This window comes from Gymnoscopelus braueri (genome assembly GCF_963280865.1).
Source record: "Gymnoscopelus braueri genome assembly, chromosome: 15".
NCBI classification, from domain to species: domain Eukaryota; kingdom Metazoa; phylum Chordata; class Actinopteri; order Myctophiformes; family Myctophidae; genus Gymnoscopelus; species Gymnoscopelus braueri.
In genome coordinates this window covers 21,846,110-21,872,785 of record NC_137620.1, presented here as the reverse complement: position 1 = coordinate 21,872,785, position 26,676 = coordinate 21,846,110, and the positions used below count along the sequence as shown (strand labels likewise).

The 26,676-nt window shown below is 43.0% G+C and overlaps 1 protein-coding gene across 1 annotated transcript in view; it reads left to right on the top strand.

The window, feature by feature from the left end:
- Positions 1-26,676, top strand: part of LOC308101299 (transmembrane protein 151A-like) — a gene marked incomplete at its 5' end in the record, with an annotated part of 40,246 nt that overhangs the window by 3,535 nt on the left and 10,035 nt on the right. Inside the window, 2 exons of the mRNA XM_080450722.1 lie at positions 19,786-20,133; positions 22,529-22,663. Of these exons, the coding sequence (XP_080306848.1) occupies positions 19,786-20,133; positions 22,529-22,663 (483 nt within the window). The remainder of the gene's footprint in view (positions 1-19,785; positions 20,134-22,528; positions 22,664-26,676) is intronic.

Genomic DNA, 26,676 nt, shown 5'->3' with positions numbered 1-26,676 from the left:
AGCCTGGTTCCAGACGAATCTGCCTTTGCAAAATTGCATCGCACTTTAGCCCTCGGCAGATTAGGTCTGGCCCCCCTCAATAGAGATTTAATTTCTCTCCCTCCGAAGTCGTGAGGGACCAATCAGGGCCCAGTATCCAAATGTGGGCGGGCTTATCACCTTATTTGGAGCAATGACGTACAAGGAAGCACTGCTCTGATTGGTTCATACAAGGAAGCACTGCTCTGATTGGTTTAGGTCTAACCAATAGAGTCCGTTTGGATCTTTTTGTAACCGCCCCTTGGAAAAAAATCTGTCGTTGATAGGGACCAGACTAATATCCACGCAGTGTGTCGTGTGATATTGTCTGGCCACGCGAGGCTAATATAAAGACACACTACACCTGTGCAATCATGTATGAGCATTGAGTATGACTAAAAGGTGTCTCTACTGCTGAGGAAGTTGCTGATTTTATGTAACTACAGGGTGAGAAATGACTACCAGAGAGCCGCAGCCAAGTGCAGGTAATATACAGTACCACACTGTATACCAGTCTACAGCATTATGTTATCATCATTGGGTGTTTTGTATTCTCTCCTAGTTGGCTGGTGATTTGTGGTCAAAGTTTGTAAGATAATGGACCATTATTTCAAGGTGATAATCTATTGTGAAAGACTGTATGGCAGTTTAGTTAAAGTGGCTGGTGAATTTGGGGCATTTGTCCATTTAGTGTTGTTATTTAGGCTTAAATTAGGTATTGTATTTTAAATTTGTATTTGTAGGCAGTTGTATATTGTATGTTGTGTTTTAGTTTTTTTGTCATGTTGTGATTCTTTTCTTATAATGTGGGACTACGGATGTAAATGAGCTTCTAGCTAAATCCGGCATGTTTACATAACATCATGTTCAATTGATTCACTTCTTGTACATGTATTAAATGTTCATGAACGTGCACTGTCCCGTAAATAAACAAATTAAAGTAGAGTTAAAGTAAAGTTTACAAGCCAATATGGAAAGTGGACAAGTGTTCGGCTCTCGCTGTGATCTTCTTAAAGGAGAATACCGGACAAATTAAGTGTTGTCTTTGATGTCTCGTTACTCACCGACCGACGTGAAAAGTGGCGTTCTTTTTTTCCATAGATTCCCGTGTCGTCATTTTTTAAACCCCCTCCGTTGTCAGAATGGGAGCGCGTGGGTTAGGGAGATTCGTCTATTATAACCGAGGCAAAGTTGTTTTTCTCTCTACTCCTAGTCATTGTGGAGTCTCATGATAGTCAAACATGCGTTGAAATTTCCTGCGAGGCCACCGTTAATGGCGAACGATTTAACACTGGATGCTTGTTTCTTTCCAGAACCTGGCAACTCGTGTTGCCAGATGTGATCCCCATATTAAAAAAAGTATTTATTTTTTGTTGCTGTTTATTGAAAGCTGATGACTTTCACTGGGCTACATTTTAAATAGAAATATTGTAATTTTGACTCCATTACATTTCTTGGAAGGCTCTTGGGACTCTTGGGACCCAAAAGTACACAAAGAGTCTCCTTTGTGTCTCCTACCGGAACCACTGCCTACCAGTTCGCTGGTTATCAAATTATTGGCTTAGGAATGCTACAAAAAAATAAAAAAATCCATGAATTCAAGTTTGTTTTTTGGTTGAACCATCCCTTTAAGCCTTATTTCAAATACAGTGAAAATAGCTGATATATAAGCTCACAACGGGTTGCAGTGCGACACGTTGTGAGCTTGTAGATCTGCTATTTTCACTATTTAAAAATACATTTCGGACCATCTCTGAAAATGTACTTCGTAATTTGTACTCTTGAATACTTCATTATTTACGTGTGTGTATACTTTGTCCACCACTCCTAATTAACGAACCAAAAGTCACTTTAAAGAAAAGATAAAGACACAATGGTCTGGCTGGCTGCCAAAGTGGCAAGTGGAATTGACAGAGACTAACAGACACATTTACCAGCATTTTGTCTGGCGGATTGGAGACCGTTGACATTTTAAAGCTCAATATCTGTGCCTTTAAAATGGCTATTAAAGTAGTTCATTGTCTCACTGTCTACTACCATCCCTCCCTCCCTCCCTCTTTCAATCTCCTGCCGTCTTTAGCCTTTCACACTGAGTTGAGTTCAGTCAGTGTCTGCAGTGCAGACGGGGCGAATATAATGCAATGCATTTCTGTCTGCGTCCGTTCTCGTTCTCTGACTCCATTACTCTCTCTCTCTACTTCCCCTTTTGGTCTGTTGTTCTGTCTTGCTCTGCCTTTCCTGGAGAATGTAACATCATCCACCAATCACTCTCCCTCAGCTCTCCCTCTCATTCCTCCTCACATGCACTCACTCACATAGCCTCGACTACTGTACCTACCTCCACTTTCTCTTTACACACGCACGCACGCACGCACGCACGCACGCACGCACGCACGCACGCACGCACGCACGCACGCACGCACGCACGCACGCACGCACGCACGCACGCACGCACACACACACACACACACACACACACACACACACACACACACACACACACACACACACACACACACAATTCCATATGCATGCTTGCACGAATGCACGTACACACACACACACACACACACACACATGCATGTTGTTAATGGGTGTGTTGATGGAATAAATGGGTCAGCTGATAGTAAAAGAGGAGTGGGAGTGTCAAGGGAATGGATAGAACAAGAAGGAGTCAGCATCTTCTGCTGTTGTTTATGGTATGGTGGTCATGTACTCTTGAACCTGAAGCTCTGGGATTGACAACATTGCTCTATTGGCTGCCACAAAAGTTTTATTTTATTTTTTACATTACTTATTTTCACAGTGTGAAAAGATTAGTGCCATAATCTTCTTTTCACAGTCCAATAAAGGCTGATAAAGGCTGAAGTGCACCTTGGTTTATCCTAATATGCTAAAGGCTTATTTAGGCTCAATAGATCGTAGGACTGTAAATATGCCAGATTTGGGGTTTGCCTAAACAAACACAATGATGAAAGGAACCTCTTTAAATTTTACTACTGTATGTACTAATCCAATACAGAAAAAAATACAAAATACCCTAAAATAATTGGCAAATTATTGTTTGACTAAGACCTCAACATTCTTCAGGAATTGAATAGTTTTCCATAGCCAGTAGAGCTGCAGCAGTTAATCCTATCCTATCCTACTACTTTAATTGAAACTAGAAGGTACTGTTCCTGAAGAAACAGTGTGGGATCGCTAAGAATGTTGATGGTATTGAGTATTGATAGTGTTAGTAGAGTTAAAGGTTTGAAAGGTTTAAAGGTTTTAAAGGTTTTAAAGGTTCTAAAGTTTTGAAAGGTTCTAAAGGTTTGAAAGGTTTAAGAGGTTTGAAAGGTTTGAAAGGTTTAAGAGGTTCTAAAGGTTTGAAAGGTTCTAAAGGTTCTAAAGCTTTGAATGGTTCTAAAGGTTTGAAAGGTTTGAAAGGTTTAAGAGGTTCTAAAGGTTTGAAAGGTTTAAGAGGTTCTAAAGGTTTGAAAGGTTCTAAAGGTTTGAAAGGTTTGAAAGGTTTGAAAGGTTTAAGAGGTTCTAAAGGTTTAAGAGGTTCTAAAGGTTTGAAAGGTTCTAAAGGGTATTTACTTTAAATTATTTTTAGTCACTTTATTTACTTTAAAGTATTTTTTACAAATTTTTACAACTTTTAAGTATTTTTACTATTTTTTTCAACTTTTAAGTATTTTTACTCATGTTGAGTACTTTTAAGTATTTTTACTCAGTATAAGTACTCTTAAGTATTTTTAATCAAGGTACTTACTTTAAAGTATTTTTAGTCACTTTATTTACTTTAAAGTAGCTTTTTCTAATTTTTACAACTTTTAAGTATTTTTACTCTTTTTATCAACTTTTAAGTATTTTTACTATTTTTTTCAACTTTTAAGTATTTTTACTCATTTTGAGTACTTTTAAGTATTTTTACTCAATATAAGTACTCTTAAGTATTTTTACTCAAGGTATTTACTTTAAAGTATTTTTAGTCACTTTATTTACTTTAAAGTAGCTTTTACTAATTTTTACAACTTTTAAGTATTTTTACTCTTTTTATCAACTTTTAAGTATTTTTACTATTTAAAAAGTGAAATATCTCTAAAAGTACAAATTATTTCAAAAAATTCTAATGGTAGCCAATATGTCCTAAGTAGGCTGAACGTTATAGAGTTGGAACGGAGTTTCTATCTAAAAGTATGAATTTCTCCATTGAAATGAATGGGAGTTTTTTAGAAGTAAAAAGTGAAATATCTCTAAAAGTACAAATTATTTCAAAAATTCAAATGGTAGCCGACATGTCCTGAGTAGGCCGAACGTTGAAGAGTTGGAACGGAGTTTGTAGCTAAAAGTATGAAGGACTAGTTAGCCGTCAAAAAACGGTGGTGAAGATAACAGTAGTGTGATCGCTTTAGCGATCCCACAATGACCTCCAAAATGTGTCAGGGGTTGGTCAACACACGAACACTCCACTTGCCCCGAAACTTGCCCCAGACTGTTGATCAGAGCTCTGGCTATAATATAGGCTTCTTTTCCCGCCTTCAATGTACTTATTGAAGGCACATATTGTGCGGTTAATATAAAACTACATTTTTCCAGAGGAAAAATATCCGCACACTGGCTCCCCAAAAAATTTATCACAAGGGCAAAGTTTCAACCATATAGGTCTTCATCAGGCAAATTGATTTGATGAAACGTTTCCCTTGTTATACATATTTTGGGGAGCTTCAACTCTGAGTGTGCGGATATTTTTGTTTCTCTTTGATTATGCCTCTTTATCCAGCTGCACCATGTGCTAAATACAGGTGTAAGATGAGCACGCTATCCCCTCTTTTAATAAGACCTGAGCCAACTCTACAAATGCCTTCTAAAGCAGTAGTTCTCAGATTTTTCTAAAAAAAATAAAAAATAACAGATTTACAAGCTCGCTGCGCGGCACGAAGTGACATGCTGTGAGCTTGTATGTTTGCTATTTTGAATAGCCAACACAAAAATCTAAAATGACACAGAAGATGCTTTCCCGGTTTTAATGGGTTAACAAATACATACATGGATGGTTAAATCTCTTAACAATGGCATCTTAGAACCCTTGGACTCTTCCTATGTTTTTCTTTTGCTTTGAGTCACTTCCAAACTATATGTACGATGCACTGTGATGGAGTATTAGTTGCATCAAGCCTAAGACAATACAGTACAATGGCATCTTGTTTGTTAACAGCATGCAGCTGTTTTGTGGATAGGCTTTTAGGATCTTTCTGGTGGGTCCAAGGACAACAATATGAATCCATTAGCTTGAGTCCCAGCGAACGTTCTCATACTTTCTCATATTTTGCTGTGTGAGGGGCTCAGCAGGCTAGGGCATCCACCATACTGTGTATTATCAGTGAATCTGATGAAGCAGCAATGTGAAATCCCCTCTTTTCTCCAGTTTTATTTTGATTAGGAATGAAAGAATTAAAGAATTAAAGAATTAATGAAAGAAAGAAAGAATGAATGAATGAATGAATGAATGATTGTTTCTAATTTGATTTCCACCACATACAGTACATATTATGGCTTCATACAGTGTTCAGCTCACAATCAATTTCTCTTCTCTTTTCTAGCTACTTTTCCTACCTGTAAAAAGTATAATAAAGTAAAGTACATAATACTTTCTAATTAAAGCAGAAGCTTCCCCGGGCAGAAGATGTAAAATAACCCTGCTCTTTTACTGTCTGGTACAGTCAAGATGTCGTTTCTCTCTGTCTCCGTTCAGCTGGTGAGGTGTGATTAGAGTTGCTATAATTAGCAAGCCTAGTGTGTGGGTGGTGAATGAAGAGAAGAGATGACATTAAGGAGAGAGAGGAATGTGCTGGATATACGTATGCATGCAGCGTGCAATCGTAAAACAGAACAAATACCAAACTAAAAGATTTGTCACTTCCACCACATCTTTTGAGTGCATTTCGATAGAGCACTTTAATAACTAAATCAAATTGTTGATATGCGGGGAAGGATCCTCCTTTTATCTTATAAAAACGAATAAGGAGAAAGCTAATGTTTGGCTTCAGGTCAATTTTAACGTGAACAAAGATTTTATTTCCGTTTTCCCTGCCATGTGTAACTTCATTTGGTTTCTGCACGCCACATGAAAACTTGTTAAGGAGGCCATCTGGAACACCTTGGCTTTCACGTTTGACGTAAAGAAATTGTATAGCCTCATGATATTTGGAAATGGCATTAGTCATAACCTCTGCTTGTAGAAATGCTATAATAAGCCTACTCAAGACAGTGGAAAAAAAGAAATTACTGTACCGTTTGACTCAATTTAAAACGGCACATCATCTCATCGTCATATTTGCAATTGTGCTTACTAAGTTGCATTTTAAGTTTGAACTCATTGTTTCTTATTCATGCACTATTGCTCAGCAAATTATAAAATATGCATAACAGTGGCCACCAATATGGATTGTCTTTCTTTTTTTAAACATAGTTGGTGGGCTGGGCCCTCCCCTATGTATTTTCACTCCAATGCACCATCACTGGGAACATGCAGCAATCAATCTTGTCTACTAGTCTGTGCTTTGTGCAGGCCACTGGCCTCACAGGTCCATTACTGTTGGCTCTGCAGAGACAAAGAAACGCTCATCTGGTTGTAAAAGGTTAAACATTTCTTTATGAGTCCCCAAGGTCAGTCCCCAATTAATTATCAATGGAGTAGCGCCAGGTTGCTGATGATGACAGTGCAGATTAGAGTCCTGGTGCTCTGGGTCCATGAACGCGTGTCTAATGTTGACTATTAAGGTCTGATGTTTCTCAATATCTTATAAGCAATTAGCAAACAAAGTTGAGCAATCATATTCGCGTTGCGATGCAATGAGTTGTGAGCTTGTAGATCTGCTTTTTTCAATGTGTGACACGTGTCGTACGATTAAGTTTACATTGAGCATAACCTGAACTTGGGAGGGGTCTGCATGGGCGATAGCTTCGGCTGGGGAAAAAAACAACATTGTCTTTTATCCGTACAATGGACCCTTTGCTAAGCCCCACCCACTCCACTCTGTGACTGGTGGTGCGAGTTAGTCACACCCAGGCCTGGCAAATTCTGCTTCTCACCCATTGACTTGCATGTTAAATGACGGCTTTTCCCCTTAAAAATAATCGATCATTTCAGCAGCAAGAGCTTCAAAATCCCTTCTAAATCTAGTCAACAAGGCCTGCAGTAGGCTATGCGCTGGAAAAATGTGCATGACATTATTTCAATAAACTAAAAACACAGGAAATGTTAGAGGGAGTTAGCCATGGATACACGACGGTCGTCTGTCTCGACCATCATGGATGAACTTCAACCTGGTGTTTGCACTTTCTCCATTTACGGCCCGTACATCTACAGAAACGTTCATACCAGGTTGAAGTTCATCCATGACTGTAACAGGAGTTGTCATGTACCGCAGGGTAAGACTACAGTAGCAGTTAATAAATAGACGAACAAATGAATGAATATACTTTAACGTGCGGAATCCGAAACGGGCAGCGCTGTGATTCTGAATTTTGTTACGATTACGGTGATTAGTATTATTGACACCACCTGGGTAAGTGAGTCGTGTAACTTTCCCGACGTTAAACTGTGTGTGTGTTCAACAACACAGCCAGGCAGCCTTGCAGTTTAAGCGCAGACTTCAGCTTAGGAAAAGAACCCTCCAACAGTTTTGGGTACGTGGAATCTGTTGCTGGTTCATAGTCACCATTGCGTTATTTTGGTATTCCTATTCTTGCTATTATGTTGCAAATGATTGTGTGTGTGCGGGCGAAATAACATTGACAGCTATGGCAGGTGACGAAAGCTTGCCAGACCTATGCCAGGCTAACAACGGTTGCTAAGCTGGCATTGGACAATCGCTTTTGGGGTGGGGTTAGGCTAAGGGTCCATTGCGATGTGCGTTGCCATCGGCCATATCATCAGCAGAACCATAGTAAGAAAAATTACTTGCAGAGACTTGAAACTAGCTTGAGATAGATAAAATGACACTACGTCATAATTTTGTCAGAGTTATATACATTATTGTAGCATTTTAAAGGGACTAGCAAAATAGTCCCGGGAGAAAACATTGATTTAGGAACAAGACTCAAATATCTGTGACTTATGAAGTCACAGATATTTGTAAACAGCACGAGGTACAGTCAGACATTTGGGCTAAAAGGATAACACAAAAAAGTCCATTGTGGTCCTATGTATTCAATTCATCAACATAGCATAAAAATAACACCAAAATACAATATCATCAACAAATATTCACCTGTTTCCTAGGCTGTGTGTTTGCCACTTCTTGTCGATTTCATTGGATATCATTGGTCATCTGACCAGTTTCATTGGATTTCATTGGATCAAATCGACAGGAAGTGGAAAACACACAGCCTAGGAAACAGGTGAATAAAACACTAGAAAAAGGGAAAGGAGAAAAGATTTCAGCAGTGAATGCCATCTCCTTTCTATGGGAAAGGTGAGTTTACCGCCCCTTGTGGTCTCCTGAAAAATTGTAACCCTGACCCTAACCCTAACCCTGTTTTGAAGGTAGCCAGTGATCCACATGTTTTAAGGGATGGTGTCAGCTGTCAGGGCATTCCACATTTTGGTGGCAGAGTAGTAGAACTAGTAGAATTTTCCCAAGTTTGTTCTACTAGACCATACCCGGTGAAGTGTGCAGGCGAAAGTAGTTGCAAAAGTGGGGTTATTGCGCGTCCTGTCGCGCGTCCCGTCCCGCGCGTGCGTGCGTGTGTGCGCTTGAGGCAGGCGAGGCAGGCGGTCTCAACACTGTAACAGAGTGGGTGTGTGGATTCGACGCATGCGCAGTTTGATCTCACGTTGTTTTTTAAAACGCTAATAAACAGCTGAGATTTGATGAAATTGAGAAACGGGCTTCGCAGTTGCGTTCGTAGATCGTAATGGTCAATGGCTGTGTGCAAATTCAGATCAATTGCTCCAGCCAGTGAGGAGAACCGCACACAGTTTTGCTGACACGACGGTCGATCACAGAGGTTTGTCAAACCTCACTTTGTTGAAGTAGTTAGTCAGGTATGTGGGCATTGAGGGTATTCCATCCAAAAAATTACATAGTTATCGTCGTGTGATGTGACAAATATTCAGGAATTGAGTTAATTGGCCTGATGGCAGCATGCACAAGAAATACGATGCTGACTGGCTCAGTAGTTCATGAGATTAGCTGTAGACAGACAAAACACGCACGCACGCACGCACGCACGCACGCACGCACGCACGCACGCACACACGCACGCACGCACACAAGACGGCGGCAGTTACTTTCAATATCTTCACACATGCCTGGCGGAGATAAAGACCCTCCTGTTAAAACGTCTGCTTCCTCCTCTGAGGTCCTGGAAGAGAACACAGACCCACGAACATCCAAATCCTCCCGTGTTGTTTTTTTTGGATCATTGCAACATTGATCTGTGGCAGGGAAAAAAATGGATGAGTAAGATGGGGGGAGGAGAAAGAGGAGAAGGCAGTTTATTTTTTTTGGGCACCAGGGCTCCCCAGAGAGGTGCAGTCTGGCGCTTACCTGCCATCTCTTTTGGCAGACTCTCTTTGCTCTTCTCATCTCTGTCTCTCTCTCTCTCCCTCCCCTTACCTTTCTCTCTCTCCCTTCTCCCATCCTTTCATTCCCCATGTGTGCATCCAACAAGAAGCGATCAGAGCTGACAAAGCTAGATGCACATTTCGTGACCTAGCCAGCCTCCTGGCAAACCACTAGCGGTGGAACAACAACAACAACAACAACAACAACAACAACAACTGCGTCTCACAAACAACCTTTTAACCCATTAAGACCTGAGGTCGATTCCACAAATGTCTTCTAAATCCTAACCGTTTTCTGAAAAAAAACGTATGTTGCTATTTAAGTGGTTCTCAAACTTTTTCACGTCAAGGACAACCCAAAATTATATATATTTGGCCGCGGACCCCCATCTGAAAATATTCTGTTCCAGGGACCCCCAAAGGCAAAGATTTAAGTTAAAAATGTTCACTTTGAAAAATATTTATTCAAAGATTTGCAATTTCTTTTCAAAAATAGCAGCTCATAGTGCGGCACGAAGTGATGCGCTATGAGCTTGTATATCTGCTATTTTTGAATAGCCAACCAATGTGCTATGTATATAGCTAAAATGACACAGATGCAGAAGTTTTTTCTTTTGTTGTTGATATTTTTGGGGCTTTTTCTGCCTTTATTTGCTAGAATGCAGTAGACTGACAGGAACATGGGGAGAGAGGAGATGGGAGTGACACGCAGCCAAGGTCGTCGGGAACGGGATTTTGAACCTGCGACACGCTGTCGGGCAGAATTAGCAGCCTAGGTGCCCGGACCGCTACGCCAGCTGTCCGGGCCTGCTTTCCTTTTTTTATAATTTGTATCCCTCGATTTTGTAACCCTTTTTCACCCGGTGCCAATTTGCTAAGTGATCCTGGGCACTACACTCCCCCCACCAGCCTAGGGAGGCCAGGGCCGAGCTCATGCCTCCTTCAATGCAATGAGAGCCAACTGACCTTCTTGTCACCTGACAGGGGGGAGTTTCCCTGGTTGGACGTAGCGCGTGGAAGGAACACGTTATTCCAACCAGTTCCCTTCCCACCATTAGGCGCCCCGACTGACCAGGGGAGGCAGTATAGTGACCAGGATTACTACATGTTTTTGTGAGGGTATTAACTACCCTAGGAGACACGGGGAGAACAAGCAAACTCCACACAGAGTAGGCCCTTTCGCCAACCCCACCTAGGGTATGGGCGCTGATGACGTGGAGGAGAAGACACGCCCCCAGCGCCCACAGCGTCCCCAGGGCCTGCTTTCCTTGTATTAATGGTTTATCAGAAAAAATGTGGCAGGCTGGCAGATGCCTTCATGGTTAGCAAGCCATTGGTGCTACAGCAGCACCCTTCAGACGAGTGACTCCAGAGAGATGCAGAGGAGTGGATGTATAGTAGACGTATGGAAGAAGGATAAGGCAAGGTCGCAATACATGCACTTCTTTGGTTCTTGCACTTGTTTTGTGTATTTCGTACTTACCTTATTTTCTGTTTTGAAGATGAGATAGGGATGTGTAAAAGTGACCAAAATGAAAATCGGTTACTATAATTCTATTCTTACTGATTATTCAAATATTCGACCTCGCCCCTTTTTCAAATTTGTTTTTATTTAAAAAAATATATCATTTTTTTGTTTCTTTTTTTAACTGGGATTTGTTAGGGTGAAATTGTTCTGGGGATTTTCAACAAATGACTCATAGGTTACAATAACAGCATTGCATTGGCCTATAAACTGATTTTCAGAAATTAACAAAGACGGGTAGCATGTACATCTTTTACATTATTGTAACTAAACTATTAAAGACGTGGTGAAATAAACTATAGCCTTTGAAACAGAACTTGAAAAAAATAAAAATAAAAAAAATGCCATGCTCAATGCCATGCTACAACCACATTTGGGGGACAAAAGGAAGACTTGGTCGTCATTGCAGGTGAAAGAGTGGATAGAGTGATAGAGTGGAGACTGGAGCTGAATTCCTATACTCAAATTTCTGCTTCCTCTCTTCCTCCTTCATCTGTCCTCCAGCATGGCGGTGTTATGGTGAAATTGGTGACCTGCCGAAATATGTGACAATCGTGTAGACATCACATAACGTCATAGTCCGAAGGTAAATCATTGCGGTTTGTTTACTTGCAGAGTTCAACCTAGCGGTATTTAGGCCACGTATTTAAAGACCTCGATGTAAGTTGTGTGAAGTCCACGAGATGGTCACATATTTTTGCAGGTCACCAATTTCCCCGTAACACTGCCATGCTGGAGGACAGATGATGGAGGAAGCGAGGAGGCAGACATTTGAGTATTGGAGGAGAGAGAGAGAGAGAGAGAGAGAGAGAGAGATGAGAGAGAGAGAGAGAGAGAGAGAGAGAGAGAGAGAGAGAGAGAGAGAGAGAGAGAGAGAGAGAGAGAGAGAGAGAAGGGGTTGGGCAGAAAGGTAAGGCAAGGTCACTTTGATGCTCTAATGGTTTGCTCTGTATTTGTCTGCTCAGGACAAACAGGGTAGGGTACTGAGTATATTCAGTACACGTTACACACATACTGTATTCCATCTATAAACAGCCCTCCTCTCTCTCTCTGTCCATTTCCCTCTCTCTCTCTCTCTCTACCCCTCCTTTTCCCTCCCTCCCTTTCTCTCTCTCTGCGCCTTCTTTTCCCTCCCTCCTCTCTCTCTCTCCCTTTCCCTACCTCCCTACCTACCCCATCTCTCTCTCTCACTTTCTCTCTTTCTCTCTCTCTCTCTCTCTCTCTCTCTCTCTCTCTCTCTCTCTCTCTCTCTCTCTCTCTCTCTCTCTATTCCTACCTTCTTATCTCTCTCTCACTCACTCACTCACTCTCTGTTCCTACTTTACCTTCCTATCTCTCTCTCTCTCTCTCGCTCTCTCTTACTTGTGTCTAATGTGTGTGTGTATGTACGTACATACATGTGTGGCTGTGCATGAGAGAGAGAGAGGGAGAGAGAGAGTGTTTAAGGTGCACGTGTACAATATGTTCAGTACGTTTCTGCATGTGAGACAGAAATGCAGAGAGGGAAATAGTCAAGAGTTTAAGGTATGCACGTATGTACGTCTCTGCTTGTGGGAAAGAAATACATGAGCTGGAATCTCATGATTTTACGTACGTATATTATCTCTTTCTCTCGCTCTATTCCTATCTCTCTCACTCACTCAATCACTCACTCACTCACTCACTCACTCACTCTCGCCCTCTCTCTGCGTCTGACAGATAAAGTCAGTCAGACAAAGCTTGTTTACAAGCAGTACTACATGAAAATCCAAAAGGGAGACATACTGTATCGGTGTGATAGTTACATTTTTAACATCCCTTCCCTTCTGTGATGTTGTAGATAGTCCACCACTGGCTGGATTGGCAATGCTTGTAGAAATGCCCTTCAAACTAGTTCATTTATTAAACAGGGACCTAAAGTATGTGTCTGCGCGCACGTGAGTGCATCTGTGCGTGTGTTACGTGTGTGTGAATGTGTGTGCACGGCTGCGCACGTGCGTGCCAGGGGTAATTGCAAATGGTGGCTCCCTTCTGCTCGATAGAAAGAGAGGGATGAAGAGAGAGGAGTGTGTGTGCATGAGGGAGAGAAAGAGAAAGAGAGAGAGAGAGTGAGAGAAGAGGGGATTCTTGTGTTCTTGCTTGTGTTCTAAATGTATGGCTGTGTCCGACAGGGATGGAGGGAGCAAGAGCGACAGAAGGGTGAGAGAGAGAGAGAGAGAGAGAGAGAGAGAGAGAGAGAGAGAGAGAGAGAGAGAGACAGGTCGTGAGTGAAAAGGAGAGAAGGATGCAGACGGACAGATGGACGGACGACGGGAGGGAGGGAGAAGGGTGCATGAACTTGAAAACGACGGAAAGGGGAGAGATAGAGATGGATAGAGGAGCGTGAGCGGGTGAAAAAGAGATGTGCGGCGGGGGTCAAAATGGACAGAATTATCGAGAGAAAGAGAGAGATGGAGGGAGGGAAGGATGGAGAGATGGAGGGAGATAGCGATGTGCTGACAGGACAGGGGGACTTGGCCGGGAGGAAGAGAGGACGCGTCCTCGAGCGGTGTCATCCCATCTTGTCCTCTCTCTCTCTCTCTCTCTGCATTCAGCATGCATGAATATGAACAGCCTCACCTTTCTTTCCCGTCCTGCATTACACACACATATACACACATTGTCAATCCATCCGACTATTATGTTTCTCAGTCACACACACACACACACACACACACACACACACACACACACACACACACACACACACACACACACACACACACACACACAGTACATGGACACACACACCCATTAGTCAAAAGAATGTTCGGCATATGCCCTGTCTTTCTCTGAATCTGTCTGTGTCTCTCTCTCTCTCTCTCTCTCTCTCATATACACCCATACTTACTGGATACGCGTACAGTACGTGCAATCATGAGATTCCAGCTCATGCTCATGTATTTCTTTCCCACAAGCAGAGACGTACACACACGCATACCTTAAACACTCTTTCCCTCTCTGCATTTCTGTCTCACATGCAGAAACGTACATACACACTGTACACGTGCACCTTAAGCTCTCTCTCTCTCTCTCTCTCTCTCTCTCTCTCTCTCTCTCTCTCTATAGCATGCACAGCCACACATGTACGTACACACACAAGACATATACAAGGTTCTGTCAGTGTCTCTCTTTCTTACCCTTTACCTGACACACCTGCATAGACGCAAACGCAAGCGCACACACACACACACACACACACACACATACACACACACACACACACACACACACACACACACACACACACACACACACACACACACACACACACACACACACACACACACACACACACACACACACACACACATATACACACACACACACACACACACACACACACAACGTCACTGCAGCAGCAGTAGTGATCCTGTATGCAACTGATGGCTCTGGGTTGAATGGTCTGGAAGCATCGTTCTCATCTAAATTATTCACACACAGACACTGCTTGCAAGCGTCACGACGCCGTCAACTCTGTGTGTGTGTGTGTGTGTGTGTGTGTGTGTGTGTGTGTGTGTGTGTGTGTGTGTGTGTGTGTGTGTGTGTGTGTGTGTGTGAGTGTGTGTGTGTGTGAGTGCATATTTGGCAGAGACACAGTGAAGAATGTGCTTAACACATGTCTGATGTTTCTGCGTGCACGTTTGTTCTTGAAGACTGTGTATTATTAGAACGTGCTTATGTCATTGTCTGACATACGTGAAACGTTTGTTGAAGACAGAGTACAGGATTGTTTGAAGAATGAGCTTATGTGTGTGTATGTGTGCACATGTGTATTGTTCTGTGATGTCTTCATTATGAACGCAAGGCTCTCTCAAATGATGCACTTAGGGGGAGAGGGAGAGACAGAAGGTGATGAGAGAGAGAGAGAGACTGTGTGTGTGTGTGTGTGTGTGTGTGTGTTTGTGTGTGTGTGTGTGTGTGTGTGTGTGTGTGTGTGTGTGTGTGTGTGTGTGTGTGTGTGTGTGTGTGTGTGTGTGTGTGTGTGTGTGTGTGTGTGTGTGTGTGTGTGTTGTGTGTGTTGTGTGCTGCACTTATCCTATGATGGCGTGATGAGTGGTAGGATGGTAATGCATTCCTATGGTCAAGCCCTCTGCATACACACTTAGACAGCATGGAAATACGACACCCTTTACAAAACAGGATGATGTTGATGATGATGATGATGATTATGATGATAGAGAACAACAATCACCTTCACAGGGGGTCCTGGCATATGAAAGCTTTGCCTTACGTTGACACCATCAACATGAAGTCCACCTGATTCGGATGCTATCAATGCATTGAATGGGACATTATTAGCCATGGTTCACATGACGCTTGTATACAAGCGTCATGGTGCCGAGTCCCCCTGGTCTAAAGTTGTGTTCGATTTTTTCACATTGCCATCTCTCACATAAACATAAACGTTCAGATTTCAAATATAAAGTGCTTACCACCAAGCCACGGATGTTACAAGGCGATGCGGACCGCGATGAGTACCCGTATCTCCCGTATTGTTCAATAAAAAGCATTTTAATCCCATCGCCGGCCATTTTCTCCAAATTGTCTCCGATACTTTCAACCATGCAACACTAATGGTTGGGAGGTGTATTGCACTCTGATACATTACAAAACAAAAAAAAACAAAAAAAGAAAATGGCCGGTGATGGGATTAAAATGCTTTTTATTGAACAATACGGGAGATACGGGTACTCATCGCGGTCCGCATCGCCTTGTAAAATCCGTGGCTCGGTGGTAAGCACTTTATATTTGAAATCTGAACGTTTATGTTTATGTGAGAGATGGCAATGTGAAAAAATCGAACACAACTTTAGACCAGGGGGACTCCTGGACTCCTGAAACATGACTGTCATGGTATGACAGTTCAGGGCTAGGACATTATCACCTTTTATTAGACCATTGAATGGGCGAAGTAGGCGACATACTGACCTACCCGCAATTTATCAGACCATTCATTGGGTGTTATCAAGACATACTGACCTACCAACGGAGATGACTTAAATAGTTCAGTTTCGGTTTTGGTTTTGGTTTCGGACCATGACGGAGGCGCTCAGTCTCAGGCGAACTGGAACCCTGTGAAGGACCACAAGGGAGCTAAAGCGACCGAGTTGCCGTCCTGAACGGTGTGACGTTCGCCTGAGCCTACTCAGCGCCGTTGGAGTTATGTACCGATAGGCACAGAATCGTAAATCTTGTTGTGGGGACTGCTCCGCCTCCAAGTAGGTCAGTAGCTCCTGATTACGCCCAATGAATGGTCTGACAAATCGCGGGTAGGTCAGTATATCGCCTACTCGTCGCCTACTCACCCATTCAATGGTCTGATAAAACGTGATAATTTCCCATTCAATGCATTGATAGCATTCGAAGCCGGTGTGCAGTCACACAATCATCCTGTCATAATGCTCAAACATCACCTTCCAACAGTGTTGCCAGATCTGCGACTTTGGGCTAGTTTTTCTGTAAAGTTGCTTGTTGTAAATATTGGTGGTTGCGTTTTGCATTTTTTTGGGGCTTGTTTCTAAAGTGCAGTTGCTTATTTTGTTGGTTGCTTTGTTTGTTGGTTATTGTTTAAAACCAGTGGTTCTCAAACTGTTTCATGAATTAAGGAGCCCCAAATGAATGTATATTTGTCCACGGACCCATTCGGAAATTATAATTTGTGCTCGGGACTAGGGCATTCACGAATAGTGATTTTTAGCATTCGACTTATTCGACCTATAAGTATTCGAATATTCGATTAATCGATTTGATTATTAAAAAAATAAAAAATAAAAATGCCATTGACGAGTCGACTCAAGGAATGCAAGTCGACGTCAGGCTCCTCGCCAGACGCGTCGACTTTTAGGCGAAAGCCCTAGGCACAACCTCACATACAGTGGCCCTCATTTATCAACGCAGCGTATAAACCGGCGTATATTTTTCCATATATTCGGCCGTACACCAACGTCGAAGTCACATTTATCAACGAATCCTACACAGCTGATCCGAGCCTACATTTGGTCCCAGGCTTGATAAATGTCACGGCTGGAACCTAGCGTCATTTAAATAACACGCCCTTAAATATTCTCAAAACGCCCCGATTTTACGACATGAAGAAGGACCAGAATACGACCAAAGACATCAAAAGCCAATGAGAAAGTGTTTCCCCCGCCTGCCTCGCCACACACGCACACGCCCCCCCCCTCTCTCTCTCTCTCTCTCTCTCTCACACACACACACACACACACACACACACACGCCCGCCCAGCTGTGTTTTTCATGTATTGTAATCCGTACCGTAGCGGTACAATCTTTGTCACGTAGGCTTGTAGCCTACATGAATGACATATTATGATACCAATCACATCGCCATGAATGGAATACGTTTGTATATTAATTTATTTAACCCATACCGAGCAGTGCACAAGCAGTCATGTAGGATATTCCCCGTGAGACTCGGACGGGCGGCAGTGGTTTCGGTCCGCCACGTTAATAAGAGATTGGGTTTATATCCTTAACCCAGCCAGGTTGTAGTTTTCAAAACTCTCTATGACATAACTCCATAACATAGGACAAGCTACTGTAAGTTTGTACACCTCACTGTCCATGAAAAGATCGTCGGCAGTCCCGACCGCGGGACTCCCGAGTCCCGACGCAAAAGCGCTCGTATATTTTGAAAATAGCAGATCTACAAGCTCAGAACGTGTCGCGATGCGACCCGTTTTTGAGCTTGCAGATCTGCTATTTTAAAATAGCCAATGCAACTGAATGACTGTTAAAGCAGTTTGTTTAAATTACTTTATTAAATGTTATATTTTCACAGGGATTAATTATTAGTGTGTAGATATACATTTAGGAGTGGATTATGTGTCCAGATGCCTGTCAGACAGTCAGACAATGCTGCTCCGCAGGTCTAGAATGGAATAAACGGGCGCAGCCAACGTCAACAACTGGTCTCGACCAGACGTGAGATCTCAGCGTATGGTAGGATGAAGCCCACGTCAGGATATATTGATAAATGCCGAAAGGTGCGGTGATCTCGCCCTACGCCCATTATTTGGGCTGCACCTCGTTGATAAATGAGGGCCAGTATGACATGATTTGACAACATTCAACCATGAATGGATTAGGAAAAAGCTGTAGAAAAAGCCTCTTAAATAATCGACTTTGATGTACAGTGGTCGAATAGTGGTTTGATAGTCGAATATTCGATTATTCTGTTAATGTGCCCTACCAGGGACCCCCGTATCAGGGATTGTTTTCATAGACCTGCTGCTTATTTCTCTTGCAGAATCATGCAACAGTGCCTTCCAACATGAACTAACCAGTGCTGCATTCTCTCCTGACTCTCATCTTTGTGTCCTAATCTCCTACTCTCCTTTCCTTTCCTCTGTTTACTGTGATGCTGCTAGCTAGGCCGCTAACAAAAACAAACCAGAAAGAGAGAGAGAACACATCACATCATCACTCCAGGTTTTAGCTAGTCTACGCTGGCTCCCTGTGTCTTCCAGAATTGGGTTTTAAAGTCCTTCTTCTTGTTTACCAAGCTCTCAGCGGGTTAGGGCCGGCCTTTATCACAGACTCCCTGTTGTTTTTATGTTGCCCTTCATGAGCCATTAGATCCTCTACTGCAGGCTTGCTAGATATGTATAACCCCACCCAAAAGAACATTTGAGATGAACGAAGCTTTCTTCAATTATGCTCCCAAATTATGGAACACCTTATACCTAAGGAGATGAAAGTGGAAGCCCTGCCGGTGTTGATATCTCTCTATAACACCATTTCTCACTGCCTACCTCTTTCCTCCTTTTACCCTCGCTCTCGCTCTCTCTCTTGCTCTCTCTCTTGCTCTCTCTCTCCTTATCTTGCATCAGCTTATGATTGTCATTCGTTTGAATAGTTTTAATTCAAGTTTACGTACTCATGTAATTTGTTTTGTCTGCTCCCTTTAGTCATTTATTTCTTGTTGTAACTTACTGAGCAGCAGGTTTAATTAAAAAGGTTTTTAAGGGCCAACGTCTGTTTTTAATGGTCATTACCTCCAAGGCCATTCACATTATCTCGATCTCTAATTCACTACTTCGTCTCCTCTCTGCTATCATCTCTTCTCCTTTCTCTCTGTCATAGATCACCTCTTTTCCCCTCTCTTTCTCAGCCGTCCTCTCCTCTCCTCTCCTCTCCTCTCCTCTCCTCTCCTCTCCTCTCCTCTCCTCTCCTCTCCTCTCCTCTCCTCCGTTCCTCATCTCTTCATCGTACTCTGTCTCTCTCCCCATCCTATTCTGTCCAATAGCAATATTTGGTGTTGACTTCCCTAACTAATATCAACCCAGTGTCTTGACCTGTACTTTGTTCCCCGTTCTCCCTCTGTTCTTCTCTTTCATTCAACTCCCCCCTTTCATCTCTTCTCTTTGCTCTTCATCTTCCACTCTCTTTCCTCCCTCTCTCCTCTCCTTGTTTTACTCTATCTCCTCCCCCTCTCCCATTTCCCCCTGTCTTTCTCCTCCACCCTTTCCTCTTTTTACTCTGTCCCCTCCGCCTTGTCACCCATCTTTCTCTGTCTCCTACCCCAATCCTCTTGCACCCTTCGCTCTCTCTCCTTACTCAAACTTTCTCCTCTTCCTCTCGTCTCCCATCTTTGCCTTTCCTCCCTCCTATCCTATCCTTCCCAAATCTCCACCAATAGCAGCGTCCGGTGCAGCAGTCCCTGGCCTCCTCTCTGTGTCGGGAGTCCCACTGGAAGTGCCTGCTGCTGACGCTGCTGATGTACGGCTGCTTCGCCACGCTGGCCTGGTGCGCGCTCTGCCGCGTGCCCGTCCTCGGCGCCGCCTCCTCCGTCGCCCTCGGCATCGGCGACGACGACGGCGCCACCTCGGCGGCGTTCTACAGGGACATCCTGCACTTTGAGAGTCCGTGCTCCAGCGGCTACGTCTACATCCCGCTGGCCTTCCTCGCCATGCTGTACGTCGTCTACCTGGTGGAGTGCTGGCACTGCTTTTCCAAGACCGCCACTCTGGCCAACGCCGAGTTCCAGGTGTGAACAATTGACCCATGGTCCATTTTTACACTCGGCTAAATGAACAGTTTGCTGAATGCGTGATAAAAGATTCGAGAGTTTTATTTCACTCACTCATACAGGTAGAAGCAGCAAAATGTTGGTGCGGCATGTTCCGCAAGTCTACAAGTAACAATACAATATAACAACAAGATGATGAATAACGATGATAACACTGGATGTAATGCTAAATAATAATTATTTTTTAAAGAATAACAATAAAAAATTTAGTTGCCAATAGTACAGGTACAAAAAAAAACACTTCAGAAGATAAAGCGCAAATCTCCACCAGGCTTAGTTGTGGGACACAGCTGTCAGGACAAGAGGAAGCTGTGGGAAGGAATAACATCTCTACGAGATACGGTGCATTTGTGGTGCCCCCTATGGGCAGAAGTGAACATGCTTTTGGAGATCAAAACCCAGTTTGACGGCCATTGTCACATGTAGGCCTGGGGCGGTAAGGATTTTTCTGAACCGCTGTGAAAGATCACCGTTTAACGTCGGTTCGGCTGTGACATCACTGGATCTCAACCATGGGGGCCGCGACCCCCCCCCCCCCCCCCCCCCGAGGGGTTGCCAAATAATTTGGAGTTTTTTTTTTTTGCATTAAGGAATTAATGTAGTCCAGTCAAGACTTTTTGGATGGAAATCAGCCAAAAGTACTTAAGTTGCAAGGATAGAAGTACATGGGTGTGTGTGTGTGTGTGTGTGTGTGTGTGTGTGTGTTTATACTGTATATGTGTGTAAACAGAGATTTCAGCTTGAAATGAGATGACTGCACTGCAGATTCCCTTGGAGGTGGGGGTATGGGATAATCATTTTTTAATTTAATGTGATGTGCATTTGTATGCACTAAAACCAAATGCCAAATAAACTACTTACACACACATTATATGACCTCTAACGTAATTCAGGCCTTTGTCTGACCAGCCAGTTGCAAGAGAGGCATTCTAAGGTTTGTACTTGCTCCCGCATTGTGAGCTTGTCGATCTGCTATTTTTGGGTGTTCAAGTGACTAAGATTAGAATGTATAATTTAGAATGGTACAGATAGTTTCTGTGACTCACTCAGGGTCCCAAATTAACACCGGCCAGGAATGCATTTGCAGTTATGAAAGTGTTACAGGAACCCAGTCTAGCCAAATGCGAGCAAATGTAGTCTTTGGGTGAATTATGGAGACCATCCGGCACTTTAGGAAGAATACATTTCGTTCATGCTCTGGGGAGAGATTGCCATCCTCCATTGTACTTCAGGGACGTGCAGAGGAATTTAAAAAGGGCATTTCTACCAAGATTATCTCATTTTAAATTAACACTAGGAATCTAGGATTATACTGAAAAAATAACTCCACAAACATGAACAATATTCATACAAAAGTTACTGTCACTGATTATCTATATAGCAATTCAGCATGTATTACTCTACAAGTGGGTCACAACAGCCCTGATCATGAGGAACATAAACAAAAACAATCTTTGCAAGAAGAGCCACAACAACTACCCAGCCTGCCCTAACAATCCAGTAGCCTTGAATTACTGGTTATCAAAGTAAAATTATCATTTGCAGTTATTAAGTATTTTAAGCATTTGCTTGACTAGAAGTGTCTGTCAGTCAGCAATTTTGTGATCGATCTAAATGCAATTAGCAAATTGTGAATTTACTGACAGAGAGCGAGAGAGAGAGGGAGGAATGGAGGGAGGGAGAGAGAGAGGAAAACAGTATAAGTATAATACTATTTTTTTTTTCTCCACACATACCTATCTGTCTCAATTTAAGACGTCTGCCCGTCTTTGCGCGGTATCGCGTACCGAAAATAGCCGACCTACAAGCTCACAAGCTGTGCGCTTGTAGATCGGCTATAATTCTGTGTGCGATATCGCGCTCAATTAAGTATAATGCGGCCTACGGCATGGATTTCTACAGAGGGCAATTCTTTCAACATAAAATGCTGCATTCAAGTTCGAGGAGTAAGAAAGGGGCAATTCTCGTAGTCTTGAATGCTGCCTTCGAGTAGTACAGCATGGAGAGGGGGCATTTGCGTTTTAAGGGCAGGGGCTCAAGCCCCCTTTCATGTCTACTGTATGTGTGCACATGCCTGTAGTACTTGTAAAGAGGAGAAGACACCTGGTTATAGCTGCATGGAGATTCTGCAAAAAGACAATGTTTTGAAATGAAAATACCATCACTGTCACATCCATCATGGCTTTTCAACTTCCTGAAGTGCGCAAGGATCCATATTTCCCCCGTATTACATGTATATAAGGTAGAAATCATAACACAGTGTGCACCTTCGCAACATAAAGCCTGCCTCCAGGCGTCAGAGAAAGATATACAGTACATACTGACTGACTGATTGACTAAATGTTTGACACAGGAAGTGTTGGAGCGTGTGCAGAGGCTCCAGCAGGCAACGCCCTGTATCTGGTGGAAGGCCATCAGCTATCACTATGTGAGGAGGACCAGACAGGTGACCAGATACCGCAATGGAGATGCATACACCACCACACAGGTAAGGAGTTACGGTACCTATGTCTTTAGAACACGTTTACACAGCAACGATCAGAATAGAAAACGACGAAGTGCTGTTGCGTTCTCACTTTTTATTTTGCGATTACACAGAGATGCAACAGTGATTGAAAGCACTGTAGTGTGCATGCCAGGTGGCGGTGAGACACGCTAGATAGACCAGTCACGCATGCGTAGAACCACTTCTGTTCTACTTCCTATCACAGCTGTTTGTTTACACCAATGCAGTGTGGTTCTATGGCTCTGCACCAATGTAATAGCATACGTGGCGTGAGCCGACGTGAGCCATTTTGCGGATTCCCCCGTGACGCGAGGCGGAGAGTTTTCAAAGATTTCCACTCTGGAAGGGGGTTTCCGTTTGTTGCGTTGTTGTTGTTTTGACCCCCGATAACGCTGTTGCCGTCTAAACGGAAGGCACATCTGATATTTTAATTTGCCGTTTTCTTTAGAGACCGTTGTCGTCTAAACGGGGCCTTAGTCTACCCTAGTGGATGCGAGAAACTCATATTGCCTTTGGTGTCAGCGGCAGCGCCCCTCAGCTCTGGAACGATCAGGCTTCCTAAATCAGTGTTTTCGTTAAATTCATTTGCGTGTATGGAGGGACCATAGATCTGAGATTATTAATTCACAAAATGTGAAGAATATTCACGCATACAAAAAATGATATTTGCAACACGTGAAAAGTATTCTGGGATTTACTTCCATGATCTTACTGGTGGTGTGCACAACACATTTGGCGCTGATTGATCCAGTAGTTTGAAAGATTAGTCTCAGACACACACACACACACACACACACACACACACACACACACACACACACACACACACACACACACACACACACACACACACACACACACACACACACACACACACACACACACACACACAGACCCTCTTCTAGCCACCTCAGCCCCCTAGAAGGTACACCGTAAAGATATTCACAAAATGTGAAATATATACAGGGATTGATTTTCTTGGCCTACTGGTAGAATGCACAAGAAATGTGATGCTGATCATTGATTAGTCAGGGACACAGACGGACAATATTCTGATCTGACCCCATAGCCTGGAGGGTCTAAGGTTATGAAGTCCCTGCATCAGGATGGGGGATAATTCTTTCAGGGCTTACTTCTTTACACCTTACTGCACCTTTCAACACCCTTGATGCTGGTTAGAATAATGAGTGGGCACTGCGTCAATCTGAAAGATGAGTGTGGTGTCTTGTGGTCTTAGAGAGCAAAACACATCAGCCAGCACTAGCAATGCTAGTTAGAATATTGCTTGCACCTCCAGTAAAGAGTGCTAGCAAACTCAAACTCACAAACTAAATTTGAAAGACCCGATTTCATAGAGACCAGTATGTGAACTATTGTCTCACGTTTTATTATTTTCTGAAATAATAAATCTCTGCGTATGTGCGTGCGTGGGGGGGACAGGACGGAAGTGGGGGGCGGGGGGTGCGCCGCGACAGGACGCGCGGGGGGGGACGCACGACAGGAAGCGCAATAACCCCAACTACTTTCGCCTGCACACTTCACCGACCGTCTAGTATACTGATAACATAAATAGGACATAAAAGTGACAAGGCCAGACAGATACAGAGATGTCCATATATGGGCATCAAAGGGACACAGACAGACGAGCACAACAGCTACTCTGACAATGGGTACAACAGGTATTGCATAAGCGGTTGGGGCATGCATTAGAAACTTGTATTGTTCCCTAGTGGGCCGGTTCCCAATGGGCTTCAAGTCATAATATTGAAAGTCAATGGGCTCGGATCGTGCTGAAACCTTGCCCAAAGTTGAAGCCAAACGTAATATACAAATACATCATAGATCAGTGATTCCCAGACTTTTTAGCTTGAGACCCAAAAGAGAAATTAGATGCCCCCCGAGACCCAAAATAGTGAAAATAGCAGATCTACAAGCTACACGAGCTTGTAGATCTACTATTTTCACTACTTCTTACAAGTTTATTTATATTTTTGTTATGGAATTCCTTTGATTATTTAGTATTTAATTGTATTTTTAGTATTTAGTATTAATATTTAATATTAATTATTAGAATTAATTTGTTTTTATTTCTGAAAGATTTTTGTGTTTTTCTTTTTTCTTTTGAAATCATTAAAACAATTGTTGGAAACGAAGACAAGGGGTATTTACTCATACCCACAAATGGATCCCGACCCACTGTCATAGATGACCAACGACAAAGACTGACACAAGTCTGAGATCCACATCCAGGTCCATTATTGGACATTGTCATTATCTATTAGATAATGTTGTCTTGTCTTCCGTCTTGTTGTTCATGTCCATTAGATCTGGTCTTGTTGTCAATGTCTTTGTAATCTTCATTTGTCTCCACTGCACAGGTGATTAGTGTCTATGCAGTTCTACCAGAGCCCTGTTAGTCAGCATTACCTGCTTCCACCTCTCACGACGAGGACGTAGGGTTGGATTTTGAGAGGCACACATTGTTTTTTTGGCGGGCGCCTCATGAGTCACAAAGTAAGAGCGGATATACCAGCCTCTAGTCCTTTCTTATTCCTGAAGCTGACCTCAGTTTGAATCAGACCCAATGTTACTGTATGTCATCATGGTATGCACTCTTACTTGGTGAGCCACCCCACCCACCTCTTTTTATATTATTAATATTTTTTTATAAATCTGGCCAGCTGTTTAAAAATTAAAAAAGTTATTTAGCCAATGACTGTAAACTTACATTTATTTTTGTTATTGTAATTGATTATCAGGTTTGTCCTGACATCTTTCCCCAGGCCCTCCTGTCATGTTGGATTCATAACACCTCATGTCATGTGCATTATTAAACCTTTGAGTAAGCTACAGAAAATAAAAGGGGAAGAAATCTTGGAATCATAAGATTGTCCTCTGCTCAGACGCAGGACAAGTTGGAGAATGGACAAACTTTAAAATTATGGAATCATTTACTGCCCTCCCCTCAGACGCAGAACAAGATGGAGGGTGGATTCTTTCTGGATGTTGTAGTCAGAAAGGGTGCGTCCATCTTCCAGTTGCTTGCCAGCGAAGATCAGCCTCTGCTGGTCCGGGGGAATGCCTTCCTTGTCTTGGATCTTGGCTTTGACATTCTCAATGTTGTCACTTGGCTCAACCTCCAGGGTGATGGTCTTGCCAGTGAGGGTCTTGACGAAGATCTGCATTCCTCCCCTCAGACGCAGCACAAGATGGAGGGTGGATTCTTTCTGGATGTTGTAGTCAGAAAGGGTGCGTCCATCTTCCAGTTGCTTGCCAGCGAAGATCAGCCTCTGCTGGTCCGGGGGAATGCCTTCCTTGTCTTGGATCTTGGCTTTGACATTCTCAATGTTGTCACTTGGCTCAACTTCCAGGGTGATGGTCTTGCCAGTGAGGGTCTTGACGAAGATCTGCATTCCTCCTCTCAGACGCAGCACAAGATGGAGGGTGGATTCTTTCTGGATGTTGTAGTCAGAAAGGGTGCGTCCATCTTCCAGTTGCTTGCCAGCAAAGATCAGTCTCTGCTGGTCAGGGGGAATGCCTTCCTTGTCTTGGATCTTGGCTTTGACATTCTCAATGTTGTCACTTGGCTCAACCTCAAGGGTGATGGTCTTGCCAGTGAGGGTCTTGACAAAAATCTGCATGTTTGCGTACTTTGAGTTGCTACTGTAAACAGTAAAAATATCAGTATTCTTCAAAAGTATCTGTATATTCTTCTACTGAGATACTGGTACCTGCAACAAACTCTACAAACTGCAATACTGAAACTCTTTCGCTCACTCTTATACTCTATTGGCAGTGACGTCACCTCGCATTGTGATTGGCAGAGAGGCATTGTCAATGTCTCCAAAATTAGAAATGCATGGGCAATACCCATTGGTCACACCAGAACCTCAGTTATGCAATAGTCATTGTACCAGAGTACTTTGTGCATACCATATAGTTGCATATTATCTAGAGTGGGGACCGGGAATCCCCTTCCATTCTTTTCAATGAAG